At 43.7% G+C, this 17,649-nt stretch overlaps 1 protein-coding gene across 1 annotated transcript; it reads right to left on the reverse strand.

Moving 5' to 3' along the window:
• Positions 1-338: 338 nt before the first annotated feature.
• On the reverse strand, positions 339-17,393 carry ZNF658 (zinc finger protein 658). Its single transcript, XM_066257440.1, has 5 exons — positions 17,300-17,393; positions 13,099-13,153; positions 7,460-7,586; positions 6,873-6,968; positions 339-4,774 (listed from the first exon to the last, which is right to left on the reverse strand). Exons 2-5 carry the CDS (start codon positions 13,111-13,113, stop codon positions 2,010-2,012), a joined length of 3,003 nt encoding a protein of 1,000 aa, XP_066113537.1. The 5' UTR covers positions 13,114-13,153; positions 17,300-17,393; the 3' UTR covers positions 339-2,009.
• Between the last annotated feature and the right edge of the window lie 256 nt (positions 17,394-17,649).

Raw genomic sequence — 17,649 nt, forward strand, 5'->3', positions numbered from 1 at the left:
ACCCTGAGGTCACCAGCTTAAGCAAGGACTTATCTGGCTTGAGTGTGGGCTTACCAGCTCGAATGTGGGGTCACCAACTTGAGCGTGGGATCATAAACATGACTCCATGGTCACTGGCTTGAGCCCAAAGGTTGCTGACTTGAGCAATGGGTCACTTGCTCTGCTGGAGCCTCCCAGTTAAGATACATATAGGAAAGCAATTAATGAACAACTAGATGCCACAACAAAGAATTGATGCTTTTTCATCTCTCTGCCTTCCTGTCTGTTGCTGTCTGTCCCCCTACCCCTCACTAAAAAAAAAAAAAAAAAAAAAAAGGTGAGTGGTTCCAGAGCAAGTTTGGCTACTGCCTCCTACTGATGCATGGACTCACAGATGTACCACACAGTTCAAAGACTAGTTACAAGTATTTATTGGCAGTGTCCACAAAATTCATTCTTCCATCTTTAAAATTTCCATCATTAATTTGCACGTACATATTTTCTTCTATATAATATTTTCTGTAAAAGTATTACATATAAAACAAGTTTCAGTATACCAGCTCTAGGTGAAGTTTCTGAAACTGATAATTTCCTTAGGAAAAAAATTATCTGATGCCAACTAAATGTGTTAAAAATGTCACTTATCAAAATACAAGATTTTGTTGTATTTTGTTGTAATCCTATTTGTTGCCTAATGAAGTTCACATGGAAGTAAAAGGCTTTTGTGTTTTTTCCTGAGATTTCTCTCATTTTTAATTGGGTCATCCAATCATTCAGGACACGGAGAGAAGTTGCCTTCCTCATAGGAAATCTCTGATATACAATGATAGGTTGAAAGCTAATAGGTCTTCTGACACTTATTACATTTGTAAGGTTTGTGAACCCTAAAAGAGGGGCGGGGGAGTAAACACCTCCTTAGAAGGGCTCCTGGTGGTTAACTGCACTCAAATTTAAAAAGCAAAGCCTAGCAGCCATTTTGGCACAGGGGCCTCTCACACAAATTGCACTTCATGGAGAAGCCTCTGCACTGAACTGCCTGCCTGCATTGTGTTTCTGCCATCTTTACAAGGCTCCTGGAATCCTATTTAAACCAATAGTGACGCTTCTCCCCTCTAATTGGAGCAGCTCTATTCATACCAATTAGGACAGTGCATTTGGACCAATCAAACTGAGAATTTGGATTCCTCATCTGCATGAGGTCAAGAACAATCAGTGACCAGGGGTGGGGACTTCTGTCCATATAAGCTAGTTTCCCTCTGGCTTGGAGAGTGTACTTTCCACCAAAGACTAATGACCATGTTTCCCTGGCTAGAGCTGAAGCACCAAAGAAGTCTCATTGGAGCAGACGAACACAGGGTGAAGCAGACCAGAGGTGCATAGCAGGAAAGGCCTGACCCCAAGGCAGCCTCACAGCCATGCTGCTTCCACAGCTGCACTGCTGCACGACTGAGCTGTTCCACAGCAGTGCTGTATCCACAGCCACCCTGTATCACTGTTTGTACGGAATAGTTTCCTTCTTCACTGCACCCCAAGTTGGAGATTCCTGCTGGTGCTGAACTGGCACCAACAACCCTGGGTTGACAGGTTTTGCCCCTCTAATAGTTGGCTGAACAATATGCATTTAATGAATAGACCAAAATCTGTAAGAGCTCAACACAGTAAACTTAATTCTCACTTAAAAAAAAAACTGGGGAAGATCGGTTAGTGGAGAATTGTTATATCATTATTCAGGCTCTAGCTTCTTTTACCTTGTGCTCTATGTTTAATACACAACACCCACGACTGCCATGGAAATTTCTCCATTCCAGTATAACACACAACTGGAAGAATGTAAGGTGACATTTTAAGGCCAAACTTATCTGAAATGTTATCACATCATATTCCTTGACCAGCCCCACCAGGATGAAAGACAGATTGGGAAATTTAGACAAGCTGTGCCTATTAGAAAAGGGAATAGTTAAAGGAAACAATTTGCCAGTCTACATGAAATGAACTTCTTCACTCTGTTATCTAACAAGGTATAAGTTTCTTTAGGACTTCCCAAATTCATTACATGGAAGGGGTTTCTCTCCAGTGTGCATTCTTTTGTGATGTTTTCGAAGACCTGCCCTACGAATAAAAGCTTTCCCACATTCATTACATTCATGTGGTTTTACCCCTGTGTGAATTTTCTGATGTGATCTGAGACCAGATATATGAGCAAAACACTTTGCACATTCATTACACTCATAGGGTTTCTCCCCTGTGTGAATTCTCTGATGTGCACTAAGGTGTGACTTTCGGAAGAAAGTTTTCTTGCATTCATTACATTCATGTGGTTTCACCCCTGTGTGAATTCGCTGATGTGATCTAAGACCAGATATATGAGCAAAACACTTCCCACATTCAATACACTCATAGGGTTTCTCCCCTGTGTGAATTCTCTGGTGTGCACTAAGGTGTGACTTTTGGAAGAAAGTTTTCTCACATTCATTACATTCGTAGGATTTCACACCAGTGTGAATTTTCTTATGTACGCTGAGGGTTGAATTATGAGTAAAAGTTTTCCCACATATATTACATTTATATGGTTTCTCCCCTGTATGAATTCTTTGATGAGCCCTAAAAATTGACCTCCGAGAGAAAGTTTTCCCACATTCATTACATTCATAGGGTTTCTCCCCTGTGCGAATCCTAAGATGTGCTCTGAGGTGTGAGGTCCTGGAGAAAGTTTTCCCACATTCATTACATTCATAGGGTCTCTCCCCTGTGTGAATTCTCTGATGTGTCCTGAGGGTTGAATAATCAGCAAAAGTTTTCCCACATTCATTACATTCATAAGGTTTCTCCCCTGTGTGAGTTCGCTGATGTGCACAAAGGTGTGCCTTCTGGGCAAAAGTTTTCCCACATTCCTTACATTCATAGGGTTTCTCGCCCGTGTGAATTCTCTGATGCGTACAGAGCTCTGTCTTCCGGGGGAAAGTTTTCCCACATTCTTTACATTCATAGGGTTTCTCTCCTGTGTGAATTCTCTGATGTGTACAGAGCTGTATCTTCCGGGAAAAAGTTTTCCCACATTCCTTACATTCATAGGGTTTCTCTCCACTGTGAATTCTCAGATGTACTCTGAGAGCTGAATTATGGGTGAAAGTTTTCTCACAGACATTGCACACAAAGGGTTGCTCTACCATGTGAATTCTATGATGTGTCCAGAGTTGCGCCTTTAGGGAAGAAGTTTTCCCACATTCCTTATATTCACAGGGTTTCTCGCCCGTGTGAATTCTCTGATGTGTACAGAGCTGTGTCTTCCGGGAAAAAGTTTTCCCACATTCCTTACATTCATAGGGTTTCTCTCCCATGTGAGTTCTGTGATGTGTACAGAGTGGTGTCTTCCAAAAAAAAGTTTTCCCACATTCTTTACATTCATAGGGTTTCTCTCCTCTGTGAATTCTTTGATGGACTATGAGGGCTTCTTTAGAAACAAAGGTGTTCCCACATTCACTACATTCATAAGGCTTTTCCGTTGTGTGAATACTCTCATGTCCACTGAGGTATGATTTCTGAGAGAAGGTTTTCCCACATTCACTACATTCATAGGGCTTCTCACCTGTGTGAATTCTCTGATGTGTTCTGAAGGTTGAATTATCAGCAAAAGTTTTCCCACATTCATTACATTCATAGAAACTGACCTCCATGTGAGTTCCAGGATAATGAATAGTGTGTGAATTTGAACAAAAGGAATTCCTACATTCCTCACATTCAAAGGTTTTCTCCCCTGAGGAGGTCCTCTGATGCTGAATGAAGTGTGCTTTCTGGTAAATGAATTTCCTGCATTCATTACTTTCCAGTGACATCTCTCCTGTGTCACTTTCCTCACGTACACTGAGGAGTGAGTTTTGATGCAAGGATTCCCCATGTTTACACTGGTAAAATTTCTCTTCTGTCTGAGTTCCCTGATGTATTGTAATGTCTAAGTCCTGAGAGGAGGCATTTGTACATCCACTGAAAACACAGAACTTATCTCCAGTTTGTATCTTCTGATGTTCTAGACAGGCTGAGCTTTGGCTTAAGTTTTCTTCAAATTTAGTGCTTTTGAAAGCACCTTGTCCTGTAACATTTGTCTGAGGAGGAAGAAGGGGTAAATTCCTATTGAAGTTATTTCCACTTGCATCGTGTGTCATAGCCATGTGAACTTTATTGCAATCCATATTGGTGTTTTTGTTCCAAGATGTCTTGCATTCATTAAGATCAAGGCGTTTCTTCCTTGTGCCAGTTACATGGTTAAACAGAGTTGCCTTATCACAGCTTTTCCTAAATGTGCCGTTCTTATAGGATTCCTCTCTTGTTAGAGAACTCTCAGCTGTTACAGAGACAACAGTGCTATCATGTAAAACTTCTCCAAATTCATTGCATTCAAACAGTTGCTCCCAAGTTTGAAACTTCTGAAGATCTTTCTGATGACTGAGAGCTTTCACATTTGTATTACATTTGTAAGACCTCTTCCTGGTATGAGTCTTCCTATGTTTAATATCAAGCTGCACCTTTTCACATACATTAACCCAATCAGACTTCTTTCTTGAATAGTTCCTATCACTGCTAATTAAGTCAGAAACAAGCGGCAAACTCATTGTACATGAGTCACATTCACAGGGAATTTTTCCTAAAAAATCTTGGGTTATATCCAGGTTATTCGGTTTTGCTAAAACGTTCTGCCCTCCTTTACTCAATATTTTGTTATCAATGAATATTTCCTGCCACAGAAGTTTCTCTTGTTTTTCCTGGTTCCCCTCAACATGGACATCAACTCTGTAATATCCTAAAATGAAAAAAATTGAAAACATCTTATGAATCTTACACTTCTTATTAAGAGGAGCTTACAGCCATGCTTTGTTATGCATTGTTTTGTTTCAGGTCATTTCTCCAAAGGTTAATAATCCATAGACACAAAGAGGAAAAACTGACACACACACTCTCTCTCTACTCTTCCAAATAGTTAAAAAAAAAAAAAGGTATTGTTGTATTGTTTCCAGAGCAACCCAAGATGGAGCAAGCAGCCCCACCCATCGAGGCTCTCCCTCCCGCAATTAAAAATCCCTGAGAAAAAAATGAATAAACAAATGAGGATGCTACAAAATAAAAAGAAAGTAAACTTCAAGACTTAAAAACGACATGCCAGAAAATTCCCAGATTTTCTTCCTGCTACCATATATCTAACATAGGGTGCTGCCCTGCTGGAGAAGCCTGCAATCCACAGGGAACAAGAAGCGGAGACAAAAGAGTTCCAAGAAATACCTGTGCCTTGCAGTCAAACATCTGAGAAAAAGGTGTTCTAACAGAAGAGAAAAACTTTTTTTTTTCGTTGTGGCACTTTAGTTGTTCATTGATTGCTTTCTCATATGTGCCCTGACTGCGGGCCTTCAGCAGACTGAGTAACCCCTTGCTCAAGCCAGCGACCTTGGGTCCAAGCTGGTGAGCTTTTCTCAAACTATATGAGCCTATGCTCAAGCTGGCGACCTCGGGGTCTCGAACCTGGGTCCTCCACATCCCAGTCCGACGCTCTATCCACTGCCCCACCATCAGGTCAGGCGAGAAAAACTTTTTGACAATATCCATCATACTCAGCTTCCCACACCCCAAAAATAAGAGAAAAGAAATAAAGAACACCTTTATAGTACCACAGATGTAAAGTATTTGTACCCTCTTGCAAAATTTTTCTCCAAAGCCAAACCAAAAGTTCATAGGAAAGATCATAAATAATTCTGAGAAATTACTATTCATAAGACATAGTGGGAGATGGTAGCACTTCTCACTCACTAGGATGACTACAATCAAAATGTCAGATAATGGCCCTGGCCGGTTGGCTCAGTGATAGAGCGTCGGCCTGGCATGTAGAGGTCCCGGGTTCGATTCCCGGCCAGGGCACACAGGAGAAGCGCCATCTGCTTCTCCACCCCTCCCCCTCTCCTCCTCTCTGTCTCTCTCTTCCCCTCCCACAGCCGAGGCTCCATTGGAGCAAAGATGGCCCAGGCGCTGGGGATGGCTCCTTGGCCTCTGCTGGAGTCGCAACAGAGCGACGCCCCGGAGGGGCAGAGCATCGCCCCCTGGTGGGCAGAGCGTCGCCCCCTGGTGGGCGTGCCGGGTGGATCCCGGTCGGGCGCATGCGGGAGTCTGTCTGACTGTCTCTCCCCGTTTCCAGCTTCAGAAAAATACAAAAAAAAAAAAAGTCAGATAATAAGTGCTAGTGAAGATGTGGAGGAATCAGAACATTCATGTGCTCACAATAGGTGCAGCCACTTTGGAAAACACTCTGGCCATTCCACAGTTACATAACACCCAGCAATTCCACTCCCATCGGTAAACACAAGAGAAATAACAGCATATATCCATGCAAGAACTTGTAATGAATGTTTATTTCAGCAATACTCAATAATCGCAAAAGGTAAATGCCTGCTGTCTACTGACTGATGAATGAACAAACAAATGTGGTATATCCAGATGATGAGACATTACTTTTTCCATAAAAAGGATGAAATACTTATATATGCTATAATCTGAACCTTGAAATGCAAGTGAAAGAAACCAATCACTCCATTTATATGAAATGTCCAGATTAGCGAAATCTACAGACAAAAGGTAGACTGGGGGTCTCTAGGGCTGTTCGGGCCAGAGGATAGGGAGGTAACAGCTAAATGGTATGGGGTTTCTCTCTGACGTAAAGAAAGCTGAGTGTGCTGTTTGCATTTATCTGTGAATATAATAAAAGCCACTGAACTGTATACTTCAAATGAGTGAATTGCATGGTATATGAACCGAATCTCAGTAACGCTGTTTAAAAGAAAAAACAACTTTTCAGAAGTGTTTCCCTCTCAGGTATAACTAACCCAGGAGTCTCCCTTTTGTCCGCGCTCACTCACCTGCGTTCCTCTGGTTTGGGAACTCTCCCTTGGGGGGCCAGGGCTCTTCACCTTGCTCCAACCTGAAGATCACCTGGGGCTTGGTAATGCAATACCCTGTGCATGGAACAATTGAGAGTATATAAAGAGCACATCCACAGGCTTTATAGTTTCTGAAGGTGGAAAAAAATATAGTGGCAAGACCAAAATGAAAGTAACCATTGCAGTTTTCAATGGGAAAATAATGACACAAACATTGTTTCTATTTAGGTTTCATTACTATGCCTCTTAATCAAAAGCCTAAACCTGCCTGACCTGTGGTGGCGCAGTGGATAAAGCGTCAACCTGGAATGCTGAGGTCGCCGGTTCAAAACCCTGGGCTTGCCTGGTCAAGGCACATATGGGAGTTGATGCTTCCTGCTCCTCCCTCCCCCTTCTCTCTCTCTCTCTCTCTCCTCTCTAAAAATTAATAAAAGTAAGAATTTTTTTTAAATAAATAAATAATTTTTTTAAAGCCTAAACCTTATCTCTATAGGGGTCCAAGTGTTTTAATAATTAAAAAATAAAAAAGGAAATGTATTCCAGTGGAGCCACTGGATTCTGCTCACCCATTGAGACGAGGTGGCTGTAGTTCTCCAGTGTCACGTCTCTGTACAGGGTCCTCTGAGCTGGACTCATCTGCTGCCACTCCTCCTGGGTGAACTCCACTGTCACATCTTCGAATGACACTGATCCCTGTAATAGCATATCTTGTTCAAAAGTTAAGAATATGTGACAAAGAAAATACCTTTGAGAACTACTTTCCTATTTACTCTTAAGGCTCTGATACAGATAATAATGGATGTGTAATTTTCATCTACTTATCTTTAAATTTGAGATACTCAATTAGTTAAAAAGGTTTTTAATGTACTATCCTACAACTCCTATTTCCAAAGCAATAATCCTGGGTATTCTAGAGATCTAGGATGTTCAATCCCTCCTTGGACATCATTACCATAAATCAGGGGTCCCCAAACTTTTTACACAGGGGGCCAATTCACTGTTCCTCAGACCGTTGGAGGGCCAGACTATAAAAAACTATGAACAAATCCCTATGTACACTGCACATATCTTATTTTAAAGTAAAAAAACAAAACGGGAACAAATACAATATTTCAAATAAAGAACAAGTAAATTTAAATCAACAAACTGACTAGTATAATATTTCAATGGGAACTATGGGCCTGCTTTTGGCTAATGAGATGGTCAATGTCGGTTCCATATTTGTCACTGCTAGCCGTAACAAGTGATATGACATGCTTCCGGAGCTGTGACGCATCTGCATCCTGTGCTCCTCTCACTGACCACCAATGAAAGAGGTGCCCCTTCTGGAAGTGCGGTGGGGGCCAGATAAATGGACTCAGGGGGCCACATGTGGCCCGTGGGCCGTAGTTTGGGGACCCCTGCCATAAATAGTGGGAGCCAAGGAAGAAAACATGTAAGCTATGCAGATATCACATCAGATTGAACTATGTATAAGTGCAGAAGATAATAAATGTAGAGCTCATGAAGAGCAAAGAACAACTTACCACGGAGTTTGAATCAGAGAGACCTGTGTAAGAAAACATCTACACAGAAGTACACAAGGCTATAAGGACAGGGGTATAATCACAGAGCAGATGCACCAACCCATTTGATAACTACTTCCAGATGCAGCTACTCAGGCTAGCAATATGAGCTGCTTCTTGAGTGCTGCTGCTAAATACTGATAGCTGGGACACAAAAGGAAAAAAATGTGTTAGAAGTTCTACTGCGACACACCTGTTCATGCTGCTCCTGAAGGGCCTACGGAATGTAAGCTGGCACTGTCCCTTACACTAACACACAGGGCATTAGAACACAGACAGGGGTCTAGGACAAGGACATGCAGAAAGGAGTTACTAGCACTTCAGGTAGTAAGTGAAGTTACCAGAGGCAGTCAGACTGTGACTTGAGCATGTAGGAACTGAGCAAAGAAAACACCAAAAATAGCATTTGAGAAACCGTATGTGTTAGAGCAGTGGTCCCCAACCTTTTTTGGGCCACGGACTGGTTTAATGTCAGAAAATATTTTCATGGACCGGCCTTTAGGGTGGGACAGATAAATGCACAAAATAAAATTATGCGACCGGTGTGAAAACTGTGGTATTTTTAAATATAATTGTCGAACTTACGATATTTATTGGACTAAGTTAAAGGAGGAATGAGCATGTCCTCATTATTCAGGCTGTATTTAAATTTGTTATTCTGACAATGTTTCATGTTATTTATTCTTTTCTGCGGACCGGTACCAAATGGCCCATGGACTAGTACCGGTCCGTGGCCCGGGGGTTGGGGACCACTGTGTTAGAGGACAGTGGAAAAAGTATAGGCCACAAAGCCGGAAAACTTTTTTAAAAAGTAGTAATACAACTGTGAGAGAGTAGAGCAGGGGTCGAGAACCTTTTTGGCTGAGAGAGCCATGAACGCCACATATTTTTTAATTAATTTATTTATTTATTCACTTTAGAGAGGGCAGAGAGAGAGAGAAGGGGAGAGCAGGAAGCATCAACTCCCATATATGCCTTGACCAGCCAAGCCAGGGGTTTCAAACCGGTGACCTCAATGCTCCAGGTCAACACTTTTATCCACTGTGCCACCACAGGTCAGGTCAACGCCACATATTTTAAAATGTAATTCCATGAGAACCATACAACGACCTGTCTACCTTACACATTATCCAATAAAAATTTGGTGTTGTCCCAGAAAACAGCTGGGATTGGCTCCAGCCACCTGCAACCATGAACATGAGCAGTAAGAAATGAATGGATTGTAATACATGAGAATGTTTTATATTTTTAACGTTATTATTTTTTTTATTAAAGATTTGTCTGGCCTGACCAGGCGGTGGCGCAGTGGATAGAGCGTCGGACTTGGATCCCGAGGTCCCAGGTTCGAGACCCCGAGGTAACCAGCTTGAGCACAGGCTCATCTAGTTTGAGCAAAAGCTCACCAGCTTGGACCCAAGGTTGCTGGCTCGAGCAAGGGGTTACTTGGTCTGCTGAAGGCCCACGGTCAAGGCACATATGAGAAAGCAATCAATGAACAACTAAGGTGTCACAACGCGCAACGAAAAACTAATGATTGATGCTTCTCATCTCTCCATTCCCGTCTGTCTGTCCTTGTCTATCCCTCTCTCTGTCTCTATAAAAAAAAAAAAAGAGAGAGATTTGTCTACGAGCCAGATGCAGCCATCAAAAGAGCCACATCTGGCTCGCGAGCCATAGGTTCCCGACCCCTGGAGTAGAGTCTTGGAAAATCAAAAAAGGGAAAGTTTCACCACACAAAACTTCAAAGGAGCTGGTGGGGAGAAGTGGAGAGTTACTGTTCAAGGAGTATAAAGTTTCACTTGTAAAAAACATTAAATTCTAGAGATCTACTGTACAACATTGTGCCTCTAGTTAACGATACTGAATTATTCACATCAAAACTTGTGGCTCTGGCCAATTAGCTCAGTGTTAGAGTGTTGGCCTGGAGTATTGATGTCCTGAGTTTGATGCCCGGTGAGGGCACACAGGAGAAGTGACCATCTGCTTCTCTACCCCTTTCCATCCCCATTTCCTCTGTCTTTCTCTTCTCCTCCTACAGCCATGGCTCGAATGGTTCCATGGGCACTGGGCACTCAGGATGGCTCCCTGGAGACTACGCCTTAGGTGCTAAAAATAGCATGGCCCCAGATGGGCAGAGCATTGGCCCTAGACAACTGTGGGTTGCCGGGTGGATCCCAGTTGGGGCACATTTGGGCATCTGTCTTTCTATCTCCCCCTCTCATTTGGAAAAGAAAAGAAAAGAAAATTTGTTAAGAGAGTAGCTCTCATTTTAAAGTATTCTTTCTTTTTTTTATATACAGGAGACAGAGATAGAGTCAGTGAGAGGGATAGATAGGGACAGACAGACAGGACCAAGAGAGATGAGAGGCATCAATCATCAGTTTTTCGTTTTGACACCTTAATTGTTCATTGATTGCTTTCTCATATGTGCCTTGACCATGGGCCTTCAGCAGACTGAGTAATCCCTTGCTCGAGACAGCGACCTTGGGTCCAAGCTGGTGAGCTTTTGCTGAAACCAGATGAGCCCACGCTCAAGCTGGTGACCTCAGGGTCTTGAACCTGGGTCCTCGGGATCCCAGTTCGACTCTCTAGCCACTGTGCCACCGCCTGATCAGGCGTGTGTTAAATATTCTTAACACAGTTAAAACTAGAATGGAAGGGAAATAGATTAAGAGATAAGAGGACAGAAATGTTTTTCCCTCTGTTACATATCCAATTATACGTTCATTTATGTCTTCTACATCACAGAGGAAATTCCCCCCTGTGATACTCAGCCCTAGTTATAGAAAATAAAACAAATGAAAAAGAACAGGAATACCTTTGATTAAATTTAGTATAATCTAAATAAAAATAAAGAAAACTGACTTATTTTCCAAAACTGAAATATTTGTGAGAAAAGTTTTTTTTTTCATTTTTGCCATTCTCTTTAACATCTGGCTTAATTAAAATCAGCTAGATTTTTTTTTAAATTTAAGCTGTCAAGTGATATAGGTGCAAATGCTGAAGTAGCAATCCCAGAAAATTCTCTTTTCTATAAAAGCAATGAAAAAAATTGGCACAAATTAAACAAGTTAACAAAGGCAATCTGTGGAAATACACAGGAAAAAATGACTGAATCACAGGAAAAATGACTGAATCACAGTAAGAACAGTGATACTGTGTCCTTCTAATTTACCCTGTTCCTATCCCTCTCTCTCCAACTCTGTGGTAGTTTGATAACCAACAGTCTTCAACCCAGCAGCCCAGCAACTACAAGAATGTTGGAGTTCCATCAAAACCTCATTCCCAGAAAACTTTCATCATTTGGCCTGTTTGGTGGTTCTCTGAAAAAATCCACATACAAGGATGACTTCATTTGAGCTATCTTGGAGCTTACATAGTGTGAACAGCCTATTCTCAGAGGCATTTGTCAAAACAGTTTGTTTTATTTATTGTTTGATTTTAAAGAGAAAGAAGGTAAGAAGAAGTAGTGGGGAGGAGTAGGGGGAAGGAATGAAGGAGGGAAGAAGAGAAGAAGGAAAGGAAGGCGGGAGGGAGAGAGAGAAGGGGGAAGCATTTATTTGTTTCACTTACTGTATTTCCCCATGTATAAGACTCACACTTTTTTGAAAACTCTGGGGTCTTAAAAACTGGGTACGTCTTATATAGTGGTTGTAGATTTTTTTTACTTGCATTTCCTGCTTTTTTGACAGTGATGAGGAGTTGTATGAATTTTATGATGAATAAAACTTGAGTTCAATAACTTTATGTAATACCTTTTTTTTTTTTTCAAATTTCGGGCCCTGAAAATTAGGGTGCATCTTATATATGGGAAATACAGTGGTTGAGTATTCACTGGTTGCTTCCTCTATCAAACTCACACCGTTGGTGTTCAGGGTGGACGCTCTGATAGAACTAACTAGCCAGGGCCTGTCAAAACATTTTCAGGCAGTTATTTAACTTAGTGGCTACCTGAAGTGGTGGATAACAGCCAGGGCAAAAAATGGGCAATCAAGATCTTAAAGGAAATGCTGGGGAATGAAATGTCAATAAGGATTCAGAAAGGCTCTAATATATTTCTGAAAATCTAGAAGGCACAGGTCCTGAAATGTGGATTTATGCAGAGTAATTTTAAGGCTGTTCAGTTGAGTCATCAGAAAAATGCCTTAATTCAACCCCTGTGTTTGAGTTTCTGAAAAACAGTATTGACTGAGTTCACAGAGAGCCATACATCTTCTACTTCTGTTGAAGAATAAGTAGAGAGGCAATATTCTATATTATTTTAGGGTTATTACTGAAAGGTTGTTAACTAAATCACCTACTTGAAAACAACAAAGACACTTTTACCTTCAATTGTCTCTACATTCCAGGGGGAAATCAGTTTGCTTTTTCTTCTCACCACCTCCAGCCTTTAGAGAAGTACTGTCTGCACTCTGACATAGATAACAGAACCCTCATGAATAAATTTAGTAAATGTGTAATATGAGACAATCTGCCTATATCTACATGCCACATTTGCTCTGCTATTCATTTGTACTTCTATATCTTCTCTGAATGCACTGGGTCCATTTCTATTTCTATTCTTCCATGTTAACAGAAAGATACTAGAGCCCTTATAATACCCAGTGTAAAATAATCAGGTTATTAAAAACTGAACTCACCTGAACTATGTTCATTGCTGCTCCTGCAAGAAGGTAAAAATCTGTGATGCTTCAGCTGGGGAGGAGGAAAGAGATATGGGTTCATGAGGAACTTCTATATTCATCTGCCTAAAAATCTCATAGCACTGCTTCTAGTGGAATAAATCAGGATCTGTTCCTCTGTACAAATTTCTGTCTATGCTCTGAAGCTCTAACGTGGGGTCTGTCAGAGGGACTATTCTTGGGACACCATCTTTCCTGACTTAAGAGATACTTTGCTCTGAAGGGACTGGGACATGAGCCTGAGAAACAAATTCACTTTATCTGTGTGGTGACCTGACAGTAAGACCCAGAACATGGGCTCTGGTTCAGAACTTAGACTGCAGAGTCCGTCTTGTTCCCACGCATTTCTAGGCTGCTTAACTCAGCTTGGGCTCCCACCCCCTTCTGGGCTGCCTCACTAAGAAACTGACATGATCTCTTGCACTGATGTAATGTTGGGCCCATACCACTATTGTCCCTGAGCACTGTGAATCTACTTCTCTGGCACTGCTAGGCTAGGAATAAGCAGAGAGAAATGGACTGCTAGGAATACAGCATGGAATAAAGCATGGCAGCATGGCGCATATTCCTCAGGCTTCTAGTGCTTTTTTCACCTTGGGGATCTCACCATCTAAACCATCCCTTGTAGAGCAGATGGGCTCCGACATCTATTACTGTGAACAGGATACACTCTGACAGTTGGCAGGATGCAGCAAGTACTCCTTGGGCCTTGGCACCCCTGGAGGGCGGTGGCAACATGTGGCCACTGACTAGGTTCTGATACCAGGTAGCAGCGGCTCTGTCAACCTGGGTAGCCCCAGCAGAATGGGACATGGTGGAGCTCATGCTAGATGCAATGAGGATTTAGAGGATTTGGAGCCAAACCTCCCAAAGGTGCATCAGGAGGCAGCAGGACGGGTGTCCTGGCTGTTTTTGACACTGCTACAGAAGCAAAGACAATAATAGCACCATAAGGATGTATGGATTGCCTGTGCCTTGTCCTCTGCTATCAAAGAAAAAGGGGCCGGCGATGGTAACCAGAACAGACTTTTCAGCTGCTGAAAAAGCCGGAGAAACAAGCAGCTCCCGTGTGCACACAAGCGTACCCACAAGACTACTGGTAGGAAGAGGCTGAGGATGTGGGGAACCCCAAGCCTTGCTGTTCCAGTTTGAATAGGGGGAAGATCAAGGGACTCACCTAATGGGGACAGGCGGAACCAGAGGCCCCAGGTGGAATTGACAATCCACTAGTCCCCTTCTAATGTAGAGTGTTAGCTCAGATAGATAAGACACTACCTGCTCCCTTCCTTACAGGAACCCAGAGCGGTTCCCTGGGACTCCGGTAGTCATTAGCAATTTCAGCATCAGACTGTTCAAGCAAAGCCAATAACTGCACTCTTAGAGGTGGGAGGACTGCTGCCTAAGCCATGCAGTGTGCTGTGTCCTATCCCTGAATGTGTCTTAGGGGTGATGTCTTGCAAGGGCTGTAGTTGGAAACTACAGCAGGGGAGTTACACCTTTGGGTTTTGCTGTAAAGGCGGTGTTGTGGAGGCATGCAGCACATCTCCCCTTGCAACTGCCTGCCCCACCCCTGGTGGAGGGACTGACACTGTGCAATGTTGTGAAGACGTTGTGAGGGTGCGCCTCCTAGGCTCTTTTGTAGCTGCGGAGCTGGCAGCGCACTCCCACATAGAAGGCCTCAAGTGCATGAGGAAATTGGACAGACCATTTTGAAACTAAAGAGGCTGGTATTGTGTGACCAACACACAGTCCTACAACTCCCCACTGTGGCCAAGAAAGAAGCCTGACAGAACATGGCGCATGACAGTTGACTGCCGGGAATTAAACAAGGTGATTCCCCCCCCCTTCATGCAGCCATCCCATTGGTGCTGGATTTAATGGACTGGTTGACTCTGACTTTGGGACGCGACCACTATGTAGTGGACTTGGCCAATGCTTTATTCTTTATTGGCATCACCTCAGAGAGCCAGAAATAGTTTGCCTTCACTTGGGAAGGATGTCAATGGACTTTAGTTGTCTTGCTGTAGGGCTATTTGCACAGCTGAACCATTTGTCATGGCTTGGTGGTCAAAAACCTGGCTTCATGGGCTAAACCACCTGCAGCGGCCCTCTTTCATTATATTGATGATATAATGATAACCTGTGATTCTCTTACAGACCTAGAGACAGCAAGCAGCAAAGAGTTTGAAAGGTGCCTTAGAAACATGGGACTGGGCCATCAATGCCAGCAAAGTGCAAGTGCCTGGATTATCTGTCAAATTCTTGGGAGTTGTTGGGTAAAACCAAAGTCGTGCCCAAGGTGGTCATTGACAAAATCCAGGTAAATCCCCATCCCTCTACAGTGAAGCAGTTACAAACATTTCTGGGATTGTTAAGGTACGGGAGAGTGTTCATACCCCACTTGGCCCAAATAGCAACACCCCTTTACAGGTTGGTGAAAAGGAAGGCACTATGGAATTGGTCAGACAGCCAAGAAACAGCGTTCAGCACCACCAAAAGGGCAGTGGCACACTCTGGAACCTCAGGTGCTGAGAATAGCTTGGTCACAAGCATGTCCCCAGATGGGCAGAGCATCAGCCCCAGACAGGGGTTGCTGGGTGGATCCCAGTTAGGGCTCATGCAGGAGTCTGTCTCTCTATCTCCACACCTCTCATTTGGAAAAGAACTTAAAAAAAAAGTCTGATCCTTCCCGGGGAGAGAGGAGCATGTGTACTACACATAGAATATTGCATATATATGCTTCATCACCAAGAGCAAGTGAAGGAAGCTCTAGCAGAGATGGAAGGGTAAGTCTGGGCTATACAGGCTCTACAAGATGACCCCTTAAACCAGTGGTTCTCAACCTTTCTAATGCCGTGACCTCGCAATACAGTTCCTCATGTTGCAGTGACCCCAAACCAAAAAATAATTTGGGTGGCTACTTCATAACTGTAATTTTGCTACAGTTATGATTCGGAATGTAAATACCTGATAATGCATTATGTATTTTCCGATGGCTTTAGGCAACCCCACCGGGGTCGCGACCCACAGGTTGAGAACCACTGCCTTAAACCATCTGGTGGAACTACATAGGGAACACAGGCAATGGGTCTTGACCATTATCACCCCGATTGCTGTTTGCTTGGTGGTAGGTTGTTGTACCCCATAATGCTGCTGTGGCTTCTGGGCCCAAGGAGCTGCCCTATGAACCAAAGCCCTCATCCTGTAGGGGTGGAATGTGGGGACATGACAATAAGATCCAGGATGTAGGCTGTGGACACAGAGGCTGTCCAGCTTCCAAGCCTTCCTGAGTCACCTGACTCAGCTCCAGCTCCCATGCCTTTTGGGGCCACCTGACTCAGCAACTGCTATGTAGGTCATGACATCATCCCTTGTAATGATGTAAAGTTGGCCCCATGCCACTATTGTCCCTGAGCACTACTATGTATCTACTGCTCCAGCACTGCTAGACTAGGAATAAGGCATGAAAAGAAGAAAGTAAGGACTGCAAGGAATACAGCATGAAATAAAAGCATTGCAGCACGTGGCATATTCCTCAGGCTCCTCGTGCTTTCTTCACCTTGGGAATCTCACCAACTAAACTATTCCTTGCTGAGCACGTGACCTCTAACACCACCCTGTTGGAATTCACTAAAAATGCACTTTCTAGTACTGTAGCCCTTAGCTATTTAGTTTTTAAATCTATATACGCGTCCTCCCTCTCTCATCGACCAGGTTGTGCCCTGGGATATACCATTCCGCCCATAACAAAGTCCTTTTACTTTTTAAAACGGCCTGTTTATACTGACAAGCAGCTTGTTGTCAAGGTTGAATGACATCAAGGAACGGGGGAAAAGTGTCATTTGATAGCAGCTTACACAATGGTTACTACGAGCATTTATAAAGTATTCTGCAGATGACACCTTTTCAATTCTCAGACTAACTGCATGAACTACTATTAGCAGCCTCACGGTCGCGATTAACTTCACAAAAGTGCATCCCTGCCCGCGTCCGCGGTTCACGCACCGGGTCGCACGGAGAACCTTGTCCCAGCTGGGACTCAGCCCACCTGCCCGCCGGAGTCGGCGGGCCGACCCGCAAGCCCACGGGACTCAGGGAGGGCAGGGTCGTCTGGAAGTCCCCGGGACACCCCGTTCCCACGCCCCATACACGAGCCTACCTGCCCCGCCGGAGCCCAGCGCTTTCAATTGGGCGCGCAGCCTCTGCTCCACACAGACCAGCAGCAACGCCGACAGCTGCGCTCAGTGCCCCCCCCCCCCGGGGGTGGGGGGGGGGTGGGGGGGGTAGGACACTGGTCTGCACATGCGCAGAGTGAGTGCCAGGACCCGCTCCCAGAGAGCGGTGCGTAAGGCCCGCGTTGAAGAGTCCATTTCCCACAAGATGGCGAGACCTGAGAAAACAATCCTGAAGGTTTTGCGGCATTAGCCAATTGTACCTGAGCCCTGGAAACTTCCTGAATCCGCAGAGATCTGGTGGTAGAGTGGAACACATAACACATTGCAAAGCGTG

The sequence above is a fragment of the Saccopteryx bilineata genome, chromosome 2 (genome assembly GCF_036850765.1).
Source record: "Saccopteryx bilineata isolate mSacBil1 chromosome 2, mSacBil1_pri_phased_curated, whole genome shotgun sequence".
Taxonomy (NCBI): Eukaryota; Metazoa; Chordata; class Mammalia; order Chiroptera; family Emballonuridae; genus Saccopteryx; species Saccopteryx bilineata.

Excerpts from the sequence above, each read along its gene's own strand:
- ZNF658 (XM_066257440.1), bottom strand. Across the intron at positions 6,969-7,459 it reads CAGCCACCTCGTCTCAATGG|GGTATTGCATTACCAAGCCC; the intron begins GTGAGCAGAATC and ends TTCCATGCACAG. Across the intron at positions 4,775-6,872 it reads CCCAAACCAGAGGAACGCAG|GATATTACAGAGTTGATGTC; the intron begins GTGAGTGAGCGC and ends TTTTCATTTTAG.